Source organism: Stomoxys calcitrans, chromosome 4 (assembly GCF_963082655.1).
Source record: "Stomoxys calcitrans chromosome 4, idStoCalc2.1, whole genome shotgun sequence".
NCBI lineage: Eukaryota > Metazoa > Arthropoda > Insecta > Diptera > Muscidae > Stomoxys > Stomoxys calcitrans.
Window position 1 is genome coordinate 173,841,896 of NC_081555.1, and position 19,593 is coordinate 173,861,488.

A 19,593-nucleotide genomic window follows, 5' to 3' on the forward strand; every position below is an offset into this window, starting at 1 on the left:
CCAAAAATTAATGGACCATTCTATATTTAAATAGTTTTCCATTTTTGACACCTAAAGGAATTCCTAAAAGGAATTTCTTACGAAGAATGTCTTTTACTCAGACTAACATTTCCTCGGTTGTATTCTATTTTCTGTTCGTTGTTTTTGTCCCTTCACTTGAAGAGCATTCAAAAGACTTGCCTAGCAACTACCACAAGAGAGCAAAGGATGCTGTGAAATCCTTTGCAGTTTTAACAAATTAAACCTTTGTAAAGCTTTTGACTTTATGGCGTCTAATAGACGCTGCTAAAACAAAAACTGATTCAGCAAAAGACATAAAAAGCATAATAAATTTTAGTTTCCATACAGCCCCCACTGCCAAGAAGCAAATACGAACCAGAAAGACCCAAAAATAAGGCAAGCAGAACGTATACGCAGAAGACAGATGAGCAAAATAGAAAAAAAAGTAAGAAAATACTTAAGATGGTTTATAAGGTACTTTTGATACCCTATACTGTAGAAGTTTTTATACCCTACACCACTACTGTAGTACAGGGTATTATAACATAGTGAATTAGTTCGTAACACCCAAAAGGAAGAGAGATAGACCCATTGATAAGTATACCGATCGAACCAGAATCACTTTCTGATTCGATTTAGCTATGTCCGTCTGTCTGTTCGTCTGTCTGTCCGTCCGACTGTCTGTACGTCTGTCCATGTTAATTTGAGTACAAACTACATGTCCCAATTTTCATCCGATCGTTTTCAAATATGGTACAGGCATGTTTTTCGGCCTAGAAACGAAGCCTATTGAAATTGGAAAAAATCGGTTCAGATTTGGATATAGCTCCCATATATATGTTCGTCCGATTTGCAGTAATAATGCAATAAAGTGGTAATTTTTTAACCGATTCTCTCGAAATTTGGTAGGAGGGATTTTCTTATGACTGGCGACATTACTGATGAATTTCATGGAAATCGGTTCAGATATAGATATAGCTCTCATACATATATATAAACCCGATTTTTACTCCTAGAGCCATTGCAAGCGCATTTATTGACAAATCTTTCCAAAATCTTGTACAACGCCGTCCTCAACGATAATTACAATATATGAGAAGTTTGCTTGAAATCGGTTCAGATTTAGATACAGCTCACATATATATGTTCGTCCGATTTGCAGAAATGATGCAATAAAAAGGTCATTTGTTAACCGTTTCCCTCGAAATTTGATAGGAAAGGTTTTCTTATAACTATCGACATTATTGGTGAATTTCATGGAAATCGGTACAGATTTAGATATAGCTCTCATTTATATATATCACCCGATTTTCACTCCTAGAGCCATTGCAAGCGCATTTATTGACCAATCTTTCCAAAATTTTGTACAACGCCTTCCTCAACGTATACGACAATATATGAGAAGTTTGCTTGAAATCGGTTCAGATTTGGATATAGCTCCCATATATATGTTCGTCCGATTTGCAGTAATAATGCAATAAAAAGGTCATTTGTTAACCGATGCTCTCGAAACTTGGTAGGAAGGATTTTTTTATGACTATCGACATTCCTGGTGAATTTCATCGAAATCGGTTCAGATTTAGATATAGCTCTCATTTATATATATCGCCCGATTTTCACTCCTAGAGCCATTGCAAGCGCATTTATTGACCAATCTTAACAAAATTTTTTCGCAACGCCGTCCTCAACGACAATTACAATATATGAGAAGTTTGCTTGAAACCGGTTCAGATTTAGATAAAGCTTCCATATATATGTTCGTCCGATTTACAGCAATAATGCAAGAAAAAGGTCATTTGTTGACCGATTCTCTCGAAATTTGGTAGGAAGGATTCTCTTATGACTATCGACATTATTGGTGAATTTCATAGAAATCGGTTCAGATTTAGATATAGCTCTCATTTATATATATCACCCGATTTTCGCTCCTAGAGCCATTGCAAGCGCATTTATTGATCAATCTTTCCAAAATTTTGTACAACGACTTCCTCAACGATTACCACAATATATGAGAGGTTTGCTTGAAATCGGTTCAGATTTGGATATAGCTCCCATATATATATTCGTCCGACTTGCAGTAATAATGCAATAAAAATGTCATTTGTTAACCGATGCTCTCGAAATAGGAATAGGAAGGATTTTCTTATGACTCTCAACATTGTTGGTGAATTTCATAGAAATCGGTTCAGATTTAGATATAGCTCTCATTTATATATATCGCCCGATTTTCACTCCTAGAACCATTGCAATCGCATCTATTAACCAATTTTACCAAAACTTTGCACAACGCCTTGCTCGTCGACTTTCACATTATCTGAGAATTTTGCTCGAAATTGGTTCAGAATTAAATATAGCGTAACTTCTGGAAGGGTTTGAAAATAAAAGAACAGCTTGATATGCTTATCGTAGACTCGCCACAAATAAATCCTTCTTCCAGAGTGTTACAAACAAATCACCCTAAGTCATAATACCCTCCACCACTTGGCTGCTTTATACCATTTAAAAATGGTAACATGATAAAGATGAACAGCCACCGTATCCCAAAAGCAGACAGACAGATATACAAAAAAAAAAAAAAAACTTGTCCGTCTCAAAATTGGCATGGAAAATTTGTCTGCAAACAAAAGAAGACTTTGGCAACAACAATAAAAACAGCAATGCTATATTTCTTGACGATACAGGAGATCCAAGCAAAGAACCCAGCAAGACAATGCCTTTCATAAAACACATGAAAGATAAGACGTCAAGCAGCCGGACAGACAAACATATGAACGGGCCATAGTTACGAAAAGAAAAGGGATGTACCCAAAGGATGTCAAACAACAGACAACAGGATTTCAACATAGACGCCAATGACAGGCAAACCTGCATAAAAGTTCAATGACTTCATCACTTTTCGAAGCGCATTAATCACCTTTTCTTTGGCATTTCCGAGTACGTGGGGGAGCAGACCAACGGATTTTTTGTTTAAATTTAGAATTCCCCCAAGAATGTAGGGCATTTCTGGTTCTCATGCCAATGAAAGATTATGATGATGTTGATGATATGCTAAAGCAAAAAACGTATATGTTTGTATCTATTTAAGAAGTGAATAAGGCATACGTTATTTATCACGTATTTCACCTTAAGGGATTAATCTAAAATATTCTCTAGACATACATTTTTGATATGTTGATATCACATGGATGACACAGAATTAGGAAAAGAGTTATCATTGTAAAAAAAAAAAAATTATATTGGGGAGGCCATGTTGACAAGCTATAAAACAAATTAACGCCACGTTTAGAGTTGGGTAGATGCCACCTGTTTCAAGTTGCGGCTTATTTCATGTGTTTAAAAAAAATTTAAAAATATTTTTATACCAACCACCATAGGATGGAGGTATACTAATCTAGTCTTTCCGTTTGTACAATACAAATTTTGCCCATGAACATTCCACTAAGGAACAGGGGCAAACTTCCCACATATCAATGAGTGCAGTCCGATTCAAGTTTAAGCTCAATGATAAGGGACCTCCTTTTTTTAGCCGAGTCCGAACGGCGTGCCGCAGTGCGACACCTCTTTGGAGAGAAGTTTTACATGGCATAGTACCTCACAAATGTTGCCAGCATTAGGAGGGGAAAACCACCGCTGAACATTTTTTCTGATGGTCTCGCCTGGATTCGAACCCAAGCGTTCAGCGTCATAGGCGGACATGTTAACCTCTGTGCTACGGTGGCCTCCGTTTCCGTTTGTAACACCTTGAAATATTAATCTGAGACCCCATAAAGTTCTTGATCGTCCCGACATTCTGAGTCATTCTAGCCATGCCCGTCCGTCCGTCCGTCTGTCGAAATCACGATAGCGGTCGAAAGCGTAAAGATAGCCGCCAGAAATTTTGCACAGGTACTTAGTATTGGTGTAGGTCGCTAGAGATTGCATATAAGCCATATCGGTTAAGATTCAGATATAGCTCTCATATAAACCGATCTCGGATATTCAAAGATTGTATAGGTCGATCTGGAAGGAAACATAGGCTATATAATTTTTTGATATCGGGAGGGGGGCGGACCCTCCCCTAAAAGTGCTACCCAAAAATAAAAGTAAACCGATCGGGACAATATGGGATTCAAATGAAAGGTATTCAAGAGCATAGTACGAATTTCATAATAAAAGTTGGGTCCAAGTACCTAGGGCGTAACCCCAGCCCCAAACCCTCTTAAAATAGGTTTATTTGGCGATCATGACAATATGGGACTCAAATGAAAGGTATTCGGGAGTAGATTACGAATATGGTCAGTAAGTAGGAATAGCCTTTATAATTTATTGATAACTTAAAGGGGCGGACCCTCCACCGTTACCCCAAAAACACCACCCAAAATCAAAAGTGGACATATAGGGACAATATGGGTATCAAAGGAAAAGTATGTGGGATTAGATAACGAATCTGGCATACAAATTCATGTCGATGTATAGGGGGTTACCCCACCCCCACAAAAACACCCAAAATGTGCACATTAGCCAATCACGAATATATGGGACTCGGTTTGTTTGTTCCGTAGCAGAACCGATTTTCTCGAAATTTTCGCATATTGTATAGGTTGGTCTGGAGGGAACCATAGGCTATATGTCGAAAGGGAGACGGATCCTCCCCCTTATGCCAAAAATACAACCCAAAAATAAAAGTGGACCGATCGGGACAAAATAGGTATCAAATGAAAGGTATTGGGGAGTAGAATACGAATGGTATGGTATTAAATTTGAGCTGCACCACCCCCAAAACTCCCCCAAACAGACATATTGGTCTCTCATTTTAATATGGGGCTCAAATGAAAGGTATTCGGGAGTGGATTTCGAATCTGGCATACAAAATCAGATCGAAGTATAGGCGGTCACGCCACCCCTCAAAAACGCCCTTAGACCATTTATGACTATATGATACTTGGCTGAATCGATTTTCTTAAAATTTTCATAGAATACGTACGTTTGCCTGGAAGGAAACATAGGCTACATAATAATTTTTGAATATCGGTTCTTCCACATTACCCCCTAGGAAGAACATTACCACCAGGAACCGACAAGGAGCAAATTCTTACACACCTATGAGTGCTTACCGATTCAAGTTCACACTCAATGATTAGGGACCTTTTTTTATAGCCGAGTCCGAACGGCGTCCCGCAGTGCTACACCTCTTCGGGGAATTTTTTTCAAATAACCATGCATGGCATTGTACCTTGCAAATGTCGCTTTGTCCAATGTTCTCGCCAGGATTCAAACGCGCAGCGTTACACGAATTCGATATCCGCATTCAGGGCGAAGTGTCTGCAGCCTAAAAAGATATTAGAGAGTTAACGAGGGCGCAGCGAAGCGGGCCCGGTTCGGCTGGTACTTATCTAAAAATGTAACATGCAAAAGCGTGCTAAGTTCGGCTGGGCCTAATCTTATATACCCTCCACCATCGATTGCATTTGTCGGGTTCTTTTCCCGGTGTCTCTATTTAGGCAAACAAATTAAAAGAAAGGATAAAAGAAGAATTGCTATGCTATTGGAGCTATATCTAATTATGGTCCAATTCGGACCATAATGGAATGGATGTTGGAGACCATAGTAGAAGTCATTGAGGAGAATTTCAGCCAAATCGAATAATAATTGCGCTCTTTGGGGGCTTAAAAAGTAAAATAGGGAGGTCGTTTTATAGGTGGGCTGTATTAGGTTATACAGTAGACCGATTCGGACCATATTTGACAAGTATGTTGAAGGTCACGTTGTACAAAATTTCACCCAAATCAGATAATAATTGCGTCCTATAGAGGCTCTAGAAGTCAAGATACCAGATCGGTTTATATGGCAGCTATATCAGGTTATGGACCTATTTAAACCATACTTTGCACAGTTTTTGAAAGTCATAGCGAAACGCGTCATGCATAATTTGAGCGAAATCGGAAAGGACTTGCGCCTTCTAAAGGCTCAAGAAGTCAAGACCCCAAATCGGTTTAGTCAAGACGAAACACGTCCTGGAAAATTTCAGCTAAATCGGATAGGATTTGCGTCCTCTAGAGACTCAAGAAGTCAAGACCAGAAATCGGTTTATATGGCAGCTATATCAGGTTATGCATCGATTTCAGCCATACTTGGTACTTGGTTGTTGGAAATCATAACAAAACACCTCATTCAAAATTTCAGCCAATTCGGATAAAAATTGCGCCCTCTAGGGGCTCAACAAGTTAAGATCCAAGATCGGTTTATATGGCAGCTATATCAAAACATGGATCGATATGGCCCATTTACAATCCCAACTGTCTTACACCTATAAGAGGTACTTGTGCAAAATTGCAAGCGTCTAGCTTTATTCCTTTGAAAGTTAGCGTGCTTTCGACAGACAGACGGACGGACGGACGTACGGATCAAGAACATATATGCTTTATGGGATCTTAGACGAATATTTTGGGAAGTTACAAACAGAATGAAGAAATAAGTATACCCCCATCCTATGGTGGAGGGTATAAAAATTTTTCGGATTTTTTTCTACCTCCCCTTACTTGACAATTATAATCCAAAGGTGGATTGTATATACGATTCGTCCCAGCCGAACATTTTATCCCCTACCTCATAGACCTCCAAAGCCCATCATAAAATAAAAACCAATTGAAATTTCACTTTTTTTGACAGTTTAAACGAATATTATGACATTTTCTCTATCTCTACACATCATGACAGACATCAACCTTCACAAGACCATTGTCAGTCAACCGCAAAATAAAATACAAACTGCACCAACAACTACATGGTCTATAAAATTATTTGATCAATATTTTTTTAAGGAAATTGAGCTGAGTTTTTTTTCTTGTCTTCTTTCAGTTTTCTTTCCGCCTATTTGTCCTTTTTCGTCAGTGCACATTTTACCTGTATGCCCATAACCGCCAACACCAACACAATCATGGTCATGTGTTATGGGGGGGTTGGGTCAACTAAACACCATATTGGGCGACAATATTTTAGCTTTTTCTTGGCTTTTGTTGACTTTAGCAATGTGGTTTGATTTTTGCAATGTCCCATTAGAGAGGGGGAAAAATAAATCAAACATATTAGTTTCTATTTCTAGTATAGAATTTTTTAGATATTTTTAAATGGAAACTTTGACAGAAGATTTAAGAAATATATAAAATTTTGAGAATAAACTGGTGAGAGGGTGTCAACAAATATACAGAAAAATTGAATTACAATTTTCTTAAGTGATCGGTGTCTGCACTATCAAGCAACGACAATTGCTTTAATTAGACAAGTTAAGCATTGAACGACTTCCAAGGGAAAAATCTGTCTGATACTAGAAAAATTTCTCTTAAAATGTATTTTCTTTAAAGCATATCCCATCGATAAATTCTATTCTGGCCTGACAACAATTTATTGTTGAGATTTTCTTACAAAATTATAAACTCTTCTCGTTATTACTACACTTAATTAGAGACTTGATTGGATTTCTTTCATAATCTCCTCAAGAACTCTTCCCATTGCAATGTTTAGAACCCTTACGTGTCACTGAAACCTTAACAAAATTATTGTTGATATTATTTTATAGGCAGTATGTATGAAGCACTATTAGAAATAGACCTTTGACATTTTGCCTTCCCCAATTGGTCATTGGTCTACTATATACGTACATGTCGTTGCTCTCTCTCTCTGTGTCTTTGCTGCATAACTAATTTCATTTTGTTCCAAATAAATAATTTATTAAGTGTTTTTCTGGTCGAAGGTTAAATGATTTGAGTGCTTTAAAGGTTGTTTGTTTTTTGCAAAGACCTCTACGGATACCAGTCCCTTATCACAATTTAAATATCAAATCATAATTCATTATTGCACATTAAAGATTCAAGCCTCACAGACATATGTACTCACACACACACACACACTTTTTCACATTAAGTCTAATGCCTATATGAGAAAATTGTTTGATTTTATACACATGCTAGAAATAATGCAATTGTCCTTTTTGCTATCCTTCGATGGTCAGTTGGACAACCAACTGAGCCTAAAAGCTTTAAATCATATTATACCATTACGGAATTGCATTGGGCATGAGAATCAACAATACCATGCCCGGAGGAGAAAGAGCAAGGTTAAGCAAAGGAATACAATTGTGCGTGTGTGGGTGTGTGTTTATTTCTTCGAGCACCTCGTTGTCTTTGCTAGGAATATTGGCAAAATCATGGGAAATAAATTAAAAAAAAATTTATTTAATAAGAAATTTAAGAAAAATTTTCATTGACTTATTAACAGATCTAAATTTTCAGCTTCTTAGTCAAATCGCCAATCATTATACTAACGTATCTTATGAATATCGATATATTGGGTTGCCCAAAAAGTAATTGCGGGTTTTTCATATAGTCGGCGTTGACAAATTTTTTCACAGCTTGTGACTCTGTAATTGCATTCTTTCTTCTGTCAGTTACCAACTGTTACTTTTAGCTTGCTTTAGAAAAAAAGTGTACAAAAAGTATATTTGATTAAAGTTCATTCTAAGTTTTATTAAAAATGCATTTACTTTCTTTTAAAAAATCCGCAATTACTTTTTGGGCAACCCAATACTTAAACATCTTATTGAGCCTACACCGTAGATATCATTCGGCAAGTTCTTTCAACGAATAGGAAAGTTAGATAGACCATATTGGAGCTGTATCAGATTAAAGACCGATTTAGACTACATCCGACATAAACGCTCTCAGTTCTAACAAATATCATCCAGGATCATTTCAGCCAATTTGCATAACAATTGTGCCCTCTCGAGGCTCTGGAGATAAGTTTGTATTGAAGTTGTATCAAATTATTGACCGATTAAAGCCTAGTTTGACTTAGCTCCTGAAGGTCACAGGATAAGTACAATCCCATGGCAGCCGGTACGTACCGTACCGGATGGACCCGATAGATTCCTTCATCGGCAAGGCCTGCCGCCTCAGAACACTGCTACAACAACAACAATAGGAGAAGGAGAAGTAATAGTGCAACATTTCTCAGGAGACTCATTAAGAATAATTTGGAAATCGAGCTATAACGGATCTATAAGAGGCAATGGACCTATTCAAACTACACTTGGTATAACATTTTGGATACATGAGAACTAATCGCCAAGAATTTCACTCAAATTCTGTAAAAAATAATTGCGCCCTCTAGAGGCTTACGAGATAAAATTGGGTGATCAGTTTAGATGGGAGCTATTTTATATCGATAAGAAGTATTTATGTAAAATTTCGTGTGGCTATCTTTACTCGTTCGCACAGACTTATAGGCCAGATGAACAGAATAGTCACAGACACACAAACCACAAGCGGTCGAACCACATACAGAAGGACGGACAGACGAACGACAAATAGGCAGACGAACGACCGAATATACCCGCAATTCATTTTGTCATTCCGTTTGCAACACAACGAAATATCCATTTCCGACCATATAAAGTATATATTGGGTTGCCCTAAAAGTAATTGCGGATTTTTTAAAAGAAAGTAAATGCATTTTTAATAAAACTTAGAATGAACTTTAATCTAATATACTTTTTTACACTTTTTTTCTAAAGCAAGCTAAAAGTAACAGCTGATAACTGACAGAAAAAAGATTGCAATTACAGAGTCACAAGCTGTGAAAAATTTGTCAACGCCGACTATATGAAAAATCCGCAATTACTTTTTGGGCAACCCAATATATTCTTGATCAGCGTAAAAATCTAAGACGATCTAGACATGTCCGTCCGTCTGTCTGTTGAAATCACGCTACAGTCTTCAAAAATAGAGATATTGAGCTGAAACTTTGCACAGAATATTTTTTTGTCCATAAGCAGGTTAAGTTCGAAGATGGGCTATATCTTGATATAGACCGATCCGCCGATTTAGGGTCTTAGTCCCATAAAAGCCACATATATTATCCGATTTTGCTGAAATTTGGGTTGTGTTAGGCCCTTCGACATCCTCCGTCAATATGGCTAAGATCGGTTCAGATTTGGATATAGCTGCCATATAGACCGATCCTCAAATTTAGGACCATAGGCCCATAAAAGCTGCATTTATCATCTGATTTTGCTGAAATTTGGGACAGTGAGTTGTGTTAGGCCCTTTAACTTCCTCCGTCAAATTGGCTCAGATCGGTTCAGATTTGGATATAGCTGCCACATAGACCGATCCTTCGATTTGGGGTCTTAGGCCCATAAAACACGCATTTATTGTCCGATGTCGCCGAAATTTGGAACAGTGAGTTGTGTTAAGCATTTCACCATTCTTCTTCTATTTGGCTCACATCGGTCCAGATTAGGATAAAGCTGTCATATCGATCGATCACTCGATGTAAGGTTTTGGGCCCATAAAAGGCGCATTTATTGTCCGATTTTAGCGAAATTTGGGACAGTGAGTTGTGTTAGGCCCTTCGACAGCCCTCTTCACTTTGGCCAAGATCGTTTCAGATTTGTATATAGCTGCCATATAGACCGATCTCTCGATTTAAAGTCTTGACCGCATAAAAGGCACATTTATAGTCCGAATTTGCTGAAATTTGACACAGTGACTTATGTTAGGCTTTTCGCCATCCGTATCGTATATGGTTCAGACCAGTCTGTATTTGAATATAGCTACCAAAAAGACCAATATTTTGTTCTATAAAATTTAACAATTACTTTTACTTATTGGACCACTCAATGTCCGTGACGAATTTGGTCCAAATCGGACCCTATTTATATATAGCTGGTATATGGGCGTAAATTATGAATTTTCACCGGATTATGGCGAATGGTGGGATACATTTACACCCGGGTTGGTATCCAAAGTTCCGAACTTAACGCCATTTTACTTGTTAACAGTAAAACTTTAATCCCACAGAACTAACCGGTTCGTGATAACTCTCGCCATTAATGGAACTTTAATGGGAAAAACTTGAATGTGTATAACAGTTTATAACAGTTCATGACATGAACCGAGCAGCACTCACTGATATGAAAGAAGTTATTTCCATAAGTGGAACCAAACGTCCATTAATTGAATCTTGGTGGTAGGTAATGAGTATGTATAACAGTTTATAACAATTTATTTAAAATTGGTAACAGTAAAATTTTAATCAAACAGAACTAACCGACAGGATATAACACTTTCCTATTAACGGAACTTTGATATGAACAACTTGAATGTGTATAGCAATTTATAACAGTTCATGACTTGAACCGAACAGCACACACTGATATGAGGGAAGTTATTTGCATAAGTGGAACCAAAATTCCATTAATGGAATCTTTGTGATAGGTAATGGGTATGTATAACTGTTTATAACAATTTATTTAAATGTTATAACAATAAAACTTTAATCAAACAGAACTAACCGACAGGATATAACACTTCCCTATTAATGGAATTTTGATGGGAACAACTTGAATGTGTATAACAGTTTATAACAGTTCATGACTTGAACCGAACAGCACTCACTGATATGAGAGAAGTCATTTCCATAAGTGGAACAAAATTATATTAATGGAATCTTGGAAATGGGTATGTATAACAGTTTAGAACAATTTATATAAATGTTATAACAATAAAACTTTAATCAAACAGAACTAACCGACAGAATATAACACTTCCCTAGTAATGGAACTTTGATGGGAACAACTTGAATGTGTATAACAGTTTATAACAGTTCATGACTTGAACCGAACAGCACTCACTGATATGAAAAAAGTATTTTTCTATATATTTATTAAATGCCAATATAATTGCAAATTAAAATAAATATACACCTATTTATAACAGTTTGAAACATTTTATTATTGTTTATGTTAATTTATAACAGTGGTACTTGAATCGGACGGGAATCATTGAGAAGACAGAAGTCTTCCCCTTAAATGGAATCTTGGTTTAAAAACATTGAATGTGTATAACAGTTTAGTACAATTTATAAAATTGTATGTTAATTTATACATTTTTAAACAATTTATAACTGTTTATGTTAACTAGTAACAGTGTACAAAATATACTAGCATTTCAAACATTTTTAACAATGTTTTGAAATTTTATAAACTTGTATTAACTGTTATATACTTCAAATGTTTATAGGAGTTTATAACAGTTTATCATAGAATTTGAAACAGATATTTGCAAATTTCAGAACCAAATGCATGCTTTTACCTTAATATTTTTTTTTTACAGGGTGAAGGTATGAATTCTGTGTTTTTATGCAAGCCATCATGAAAATCCACAGTGGCACGGAGATTGCCATGGCCCCTATGACCACAAACACAGGGATTCGAACTTTTATGAGGTCAACAGAAAAAATTATAACGGAAAGCTTTTTTTGATATGAGAGAAGTATCCATGATATTCATGGGTAAATTTTGCCATACCAGAAACTGTCTCTGAAACTGCCATATGCTCTCATAAAATTTAATATTTATGTAACGTAAATTCGCCACATCATTTATTATAATCATATTCGAATAAATCGGAGTATAAATTTTTACAAAAGTATTGTATAACAAAAAATGTTTTTTATATAAAACAGTGTCGCAAATTCGTTTTAGTTTGCATAGAAAATCTCAATACTTCCAACAATGAACAAGTGTTTTATTCGGTTTTTAAAGCCAGTCCACTGAAACTTCCCACTTTACTGTTATACATCATTAAAAACTGTTATACGTAACATTTTTGCTGATATAAGCAAATATTTGTTACAGTGTTTATTTAAATATTGCATACTTTTTTAAGTTTTTCCAAATGTATAGCAGTTTGTAACAGTGTATAACACATTATAATAGTGTATAACACTTTATAACAGTGTGAACACAGGCTCATAACTCGAGCCTATCGCGAAAACATTGACTTTCAACTACGATACACAAACAAAGTACCAGCCAATAACTGTAAATTTCTTCAACAAATCGTAACTTGCACGCGTAGTTCGCTGGCAATCAAATTACTCTTTGAATTCACACACCTCACAAGATTTTTAAAACCCCAAACCCCAAGCCCTTCAGTATCTTAAATGTTATATATATTTTTTCAATGTGTTAGTAAAATAGGTAGTATATAAAATAATTGTACAAGCGCATCAATTAAATTCTTCACAAATAACGAAACGTTTTTGGGTTATTTTTGTAAGCTAAAACTAAAAAAAAATTGCGTTTCAAAGCAAGTTTGCTGTTTGTCAAAAATTAGGTGAAGTGTTGGTATCTTTACAAATGTTGTCAATACTAAGAGGTGTAAGGCGGCAACGGGGTGCATAATTTGGTTTTCTTATATGTATTTATATATATTTTTTTTCATATTTTAACCTTCTTTTTTGCTTAAAAAGACGTACATTTAAAGAAAAAACGTTACAAAGCTTTTAAACTTAACCTTTTGAAGCCTTTGCTTGGAAGCTTTCCACACAAAAATCAAAAAAAAAAGTGCAACAAAATTGTGATAAAAAAGCTTTATTCAAAAAAGTTTTCAACTAAAATTTTTTTGTTTTTTATTCGAACTAAAGGTAATATAAGGCTTGTATAAATTTTCATATATAAAAAATGATGTTGAGCTATTATTTTGTATATATATAGAGAGATTTTGTTATATAAGGTGGTGGGAGCCAAAACGAATAGACAAAAAATGAATACTTGTGTTGCAGCTTCTCCAGCTGTTGCAGTTGCTGCTCGTAGGGATTTGTTTCGTCCTTCTTCTTGTTGGTATTGCGACGTGGTCGATTCATCATGGGATCCTCCATTTGTCTGGAGGAGGCTTGATTTCTGGCCTGGGGCGGTGGACCAGGAGGCTTTTTCTTTTCCTTCTTCTTCTTCTGCTGCTGCTCGTAGAAGGCGGCATTGGCCGAGGCCACGGCCGCCTCCCTCTCCATTTGTTGTTGCTTTTTGGCGGCCATGGCAGCTGTCTGGAACTGTATGAGATGTGAGCTGCGTCGGCGCAAAGCAGAAGCATAGGGTCCATTGCCCACCCCAAAGAGGCGTTTGATGCGGCGTTTATTGATAAACCCTAAACCAGAACTTATGGTAGAACTGCCGCCCTCACTGCTGCCGGCTACCATGCGACTAAAATTCGAGTCTAGATCACAGGAATGGCTGCCATTGAAGGTTACCCCGCCTATGGTGCCCGCCGAATCGGCGCCACAGGGGAAGAGATATGTATTCAGAGTACTCAGAGTGGTTGAGGTGTGTTGACGCGACAGTTCGCCGCCGGCAGCGCCAGCCTCAGAACCACTTACGCCCCCACCACCAGCGCCCGCAGTGGCGCCATTGTTATTCAAACGATTTTCATGATCACCAGCGACAGCATTGCCGCCTCCAGTGCCTGCTGCTGCTGCTGTAGTCTGCTTCAGAGAGACCGCTTGGGCTGTTGATCCCGTGGCAGTGTTGTGCGAGGCTGTGGTATTGGTTAGACTTGTGGCAGTGTTGGTGTCATATGAATGCGGATTGACATAAATGTGATTGTTGTTGTTATTGTAGACATAGTCACGTGCCAGCTGGGGCACTGCTACTAAATGAGGGGCCGCTGCTGCTGCTGCAGCTGGTGGTTGCTGTTGCTGCTGCGCCGGTTGTTGGTGTTCGTGATTGTTGTTGGTCAAATTGAGATGGAGATTAACTTGATTCACATAGTGTGCTATGTTCCTTTGCTGGGCCAAATTTTGAGGATTCACATTAGCAGGGGCATTGGCTGGGTTGTTGTTATTGTTGTTGTTATTATTTTGTTGATCTTGTATGTGGTGGGGGGCAGCAGCCGGCGGGGCATTTGGTCTAGCCGCTGCTGCTGTAGGTGGTCTGGCATTATCTCCAATTGCTGGCGCTGCTACAGCAGGAGGGGGCCTTTGGGCAGCTGCTGCTATGGGTGGGGCCTGCTGGCCAGCCGGCAATAACGGTTGTATAGGCAAGGGGGCCAAATGGGCCCTTTGTAATTGTTGCTGCTGCTGCTGCCTGCGCTCAGTACTGCCACCACTAGAGGTGCCACAGCAATCACAGTTACCCGAATCATGAGAGCCCACCATGGTGATGGGGAAAAGGCTTGGATTGTTGCTCTGGGATGATTTGGGGTAGTATTTTCACAAAAAATGTTTTAAATAGCTTGCTGGGTAGCCATTTCTTAACGTTTTTAATTTTGTTTCTTCAGTTAGGTTTTCTGATATGCCTTAGCGGTAGAATTAAAAATTTTTTACTTTTTATAAGAAATAAATTGCTTGTGCTGAAAACCTTTTCCGTTATCTAACTTTTGTTGTTGTCACTAAAGCTTTGACTTTATTTTTTGTTGGTTTTGAGAAAAAAGCTTTGTTTAAAAATTGAGTTGAGCTTTTGTAGTGTAGTTATGTGCCTGTGTTTTATAGTTGATATTGTAGATTAAATATATTTGTCGTTGCATAGCGAGCTTTTTGAAGCTTTTATTTTCGTTTTTTTATGTAGAGCTTAATGTTTAAAACTTGTTTTTTATCATTTAATTGGTCTCACTTAAGATATTTTAGCTTTTCGAAAGCTTTTTATTGTAGGATTTTGAATTTAAAGTTTTGTTTTTTTGTAAGAGAATGTTGTGCTTTGTTGGTTCATATATTTGGATTGATAATTTTTTTTTTGTAAAAGGATTTGTGCTTGATTGCTTGGGTATTGTTGATCGTGGTAGTAGTTTTTTGCCGTTTTCACTAAAAAAACATTTATTTTTGCGATATTTTCCGAAAAGCTTTTTTTGAGCCAAAAGCTTTTTCCTTAAAAATTCACTTGGATGTTTTCTGTATGATCTATAACTAAGTGATAGGATATTTTTTGGTCTTAATTAGCTTCCTGCATAGACCTCACAAAATCAATTATCAAAAGCTTTTAAGAGAGGTTTTTTTTATAGTAAAGCCAAATTCACATTCAATTTTTAGGCTTTAAGCTTTCCACTTATGCTGATATTTTGTAATATTTCATAAGCTTATCATTTGATAGATGGAAGGTATTTTCTTAGCTTAGAGCTTTTATGAATTTCTTCACACTTCAAAGCTTCGGGACTTTTGTTGGTTATATTCAAAAAATGGATCGGTGATAACTTATTTGTTGCGGCTTGTTTTTGGGTTTCCGGTTTCGATACTTAAGTTTTACAAATTTTTTTGGTTATGTTAAGTGTATTCTATATCACAATTACGATTTGTTTTACTTTATTTTATCAGTAGGCAAATTTTTAATATTTCTTTTCAAATGCTAATGAATGGTTACTTTGCTAAATGGCATTTTTAATGATTTCAGTGTTGTTTCTAATCCAAATTCCAGTTATTTAATATCATATCCAGTACAGTGGGTTTTGCTGCAGCACAATTTATGTTCTTTCTATTGTTTAATACAAATTCTCCATCAAATGTATATTTCAAAGCCCGTCGAGGAAGTTATTTTCGGGCGAGATGTGTTGGTCTATTTTTTACTTTCATCCACAAATCTTTATTACAAATTTTTAAAAAAGTTGTGTCTTTTCTAATTTTATTTTTACAAAGTCAACTGTTTGTTGCGAATTCTATAAGAGCAGACAACATTAGAGCAAAACGAAAAGTTGACAAAAATAGCGTGATTTTCCAAAAAGAAGAGTGTTTATTTGTATTTGTTATATCCTATACCACCACTGTGGTATAGGGTATTATAGATTTGGGCATTTGTTTGCAACGCTAAGAAGAAGAAGAGCTAGACCCATCGATTAGCATGCGGATCGGCTAAGAACCACTACCTGATTCGACTTAGCTATGTCCGTCTGTCTGTCCATGTTTCCTTGTAAACAAGGTACAGGTCGCATTTGTTGTCCGATTTTCACAAAATTTTGCATAAGTGTATTTTTTGATCCAAGGACAAATGCTATTGATTTAAAAAAAAAATCGGTTCAAATTTAGATATAGCTACCATATATAACTTTTAAAGCTGTAGAAGCCACACTGTTTGTCCGATCCTTACAAAATTTGGCACGAAGTGTTTTTTTTTTAACGACCCAAAATGTTTGCAAAATTGTATTAAAATCGGTCCAGATTTAGATATAGCTCCCATACATATCTTTAATCCGATATGCCCTTTTAAAGCCTTAGCAGCCATAATTTTGGTGAGATCTCTTCTAAATATGGTACGAAGTGATTCTTGTTACGTTCCAATATGTGTGTTTCATCTAAATCGGTTCAGATATAGATATAGCTCCCATATATATTATGAACCTATTTAGACCATACTTCGTACAATAGTTGAAAGTCAAAACAAAACACTTGATGCAAAATTTCTGCCAAATCGGATAAGAAGAAAAGGAGGTCCTTTATTATTGAGCTTAAAACTAGAATTGGACTGCACTAATTGATAAGTGAGAAGTTTGCCATGTTCCAAGATCCAAGATCGGTTTATATGACAGCTATACCAGATTATGAACCGATTTGAATCATACTAGGCACAGTTGTTGGATATCATAACAGAACACGTCGTGCAAAATTTCATTCCATTCGGACAAGAATTGCGCACTCTAGAGGCTCAAGAAGTCAAGATCCAACATCGTTTTAAATGGTATGGTTCAAATCGGTTCATAACCTGATATAGCTGTCATATAAACGGATCTTGGATCTTGACTTGTTGACCCACTAGAGGGCGCAATTTTTTTTTTATAATTATTAAATTCTCTTATAAAACTCTTTTTCTTCCGAGTTCAGCACTTTAGATATTTTTCAATTTATTTCAAAACGAGTGTATTTTCCAATTACATAAAATAGTAAAACATTTTGGGTTTTTTTTCATTATCTCTCTTCTTTTTGGAAAACTTACTTTTTACAAAAAAATATAAAAAATAATACCTCTTAGGAAAATGTTCTTTTGGACGAAACCATTTCCTACTTAACGATCTACATTTGTCACTAATTCAATATCAGCAATAGCACTTGATTATGTAGTATTTTTGTTTTTAAAATTTCTTAGCAAAAATTGAGCTACTTATTATTTTTATTTAATTTTTTTTCCTATATATTTTAAGCCACTTTATATCACAGCGGATTTTTTGGAGAATTTTGGTTTTAAATTGCCATTAGCTTAATGGAAAGCAACAGTTACGAAACACGAAAATAACTGCTTTTGCTCTTTGATTGCTGGTGTTATTAGGTATTACAAGGAAAAGGGTTAAAAACCTTTGGAGTCTAGGAGGCGCGCGCTGCGCTATGAGTTTTCAAAAAAAAAAAAAAAAAAACACTTAAAACTAAACTAAGCCACTAAGCAGAAGGGAAATTTATTATTTTTTTTTTTTAATTACATAAAATTTTTTTTTCTTATGTTTTTGTTGAATTTATTTTTCTTTGTTTATTTGGTTTATTTTCGTTTTTTCTTAGTTTGAATTTTTGTTTTGTTTATTTAGTATACTTTTAGGCGTTGTCACATGGTCTTGCTTGATTTCATTTCATTTTGTTTTATTATATGTTTGTTGTTATTGCAATTGTTGTGATGTTTAGATTTATCTTTACTCCTTTTTCTCTGCTCTGAGAAGATAAAACTTCACTTTTCACTTCACTACCCGAAGGGGGTTTAACAACAGCATATCCTCTTGCAATACTGCAATGTTTGGTGATGGCCAAAAAACTGAGATGAGATTATCAGCAAAATTGCTAGAAGCAGCGGCAGCAGCAGCAGCGCAGCAGTATGAGCCCAAAAACAACTATTGAAATGTAAAACGTTGGACTTGAATTATCTTGCGCACTATTTGAACATCAGCTGTGTTGGAATAGCCTGGCACATGCAACGGTTTGTGCATTTTAAACATTTAAATTGCATTTCAAATTTGCCAACGTTAACCGAGCCATATTTTCAGGCAATGGGATATCGCAATAAAAAAAATTTAGCATACTTTTAGGTAAGTTTAGTTTTATTTTTCATTACACATTTTAGGTTATGAGATTTATTTTTCGTTTTTTTCTTCATTCACAAACTAATTTTTTTCCAGGGGTTTTTTCGTTAATCTCCATTTCGGTTGTGATTTATTTTTAGAGAATGATTTCATCACTTGAGGTATGTACTCTGATTTAAGCCCAGAGTTTCGTTTTCATATGCTCTGCTTTATTTATTTATTTTTTTTTTTCTGAGGGCTTTTTTCGTATATAATATTTTTGTTAATATTCTTTGTTTTTTGGATTTTTTTGTTACAATGCCTTGCCTTAAGTTCCGATTTCGATTACATTACATTTTCGTTAGTTTGCTTCAGTTGGGGCACGTCGTTCTGGTTTTTTGGGTTCCGCTTAAATTATTCACTACTTCTCTTCGTTTGGCAAACAACAAATAAAATTTGCTAACTTTACTTAACTCGAAATAACCAACAATCTGCAGAATGGAAAAAAGTCCTACAGTTTCAGACTGTTGTTGGCTGGCTGTATATGCATGTGTGTGTGTGTGCGAGTACAAATGCGAGTGTGGGTCTTGGTGAGTAGTTGTGCATGAAGTTTACTAGTGTGTGTGTATGTGTGTTTATTTCCGTTTGTTTCCGCTGTTGTCGTTGGTGTGTGCAGAGGAAGAGTCGGGTAAAAGTCTCGTGTTGTGACTTTGGCACGGACACACACGCAAACCCATACACAGCCAAAAATCAAACAGTGTGACACATTCACACACTCTTTTACACACACACATAACAAGACTCACATTACGTTTAGACTCTT

The 19,593-nt window shown here is 36.2% G+C and overlaps 2 protein-coding genes across 4 annotated transcripts in view; both read right to left on the bottom strand.

Moving 5' to 3' along the window:
* Nucleotides 1-19,593, bottom strand: part of LOC106082695 (potassium voltage-gated channel protein Shaker) — a 694,624-nt gene that overhangs the window by 632,920 nt on the left and 42,111 nt on the right. The window lies entirely within an intron of this gene.
* Nucleotides 13,481-18,124, bottom strand: LOC106092084 (uncharacterized protein DDB_G0283357). The gene is made up of 2 exons (XM_013258839.2): nucleotides 17,755-18,124; nucleotides 13,481-16,454 (listed from the first exon to the last, which is right to left on the bottom strand). Exon 2 carries the CDS (start codon nucleotides 14,965-14,967, stop codon nucleotides 13,516-13,518), a length of 1,452 nt encoding a protein of 483 aa, XP_013114293.2. The 5' UTR covers nucleotides 14,968-16,454; nucleotides 17,755-18,124; the 3' UTR covers nucleotides 13,481-13,515.

Excerpts from the sequence above, each read along its gene's own strand:
- LOC106092084 (XM_013258839.2), bottom strand. The coding sequence starts at position 14,967 with ATGGTGGGCTCTCATGATTCGGGTAACTGTGATTGCTGTGGCACCTCT.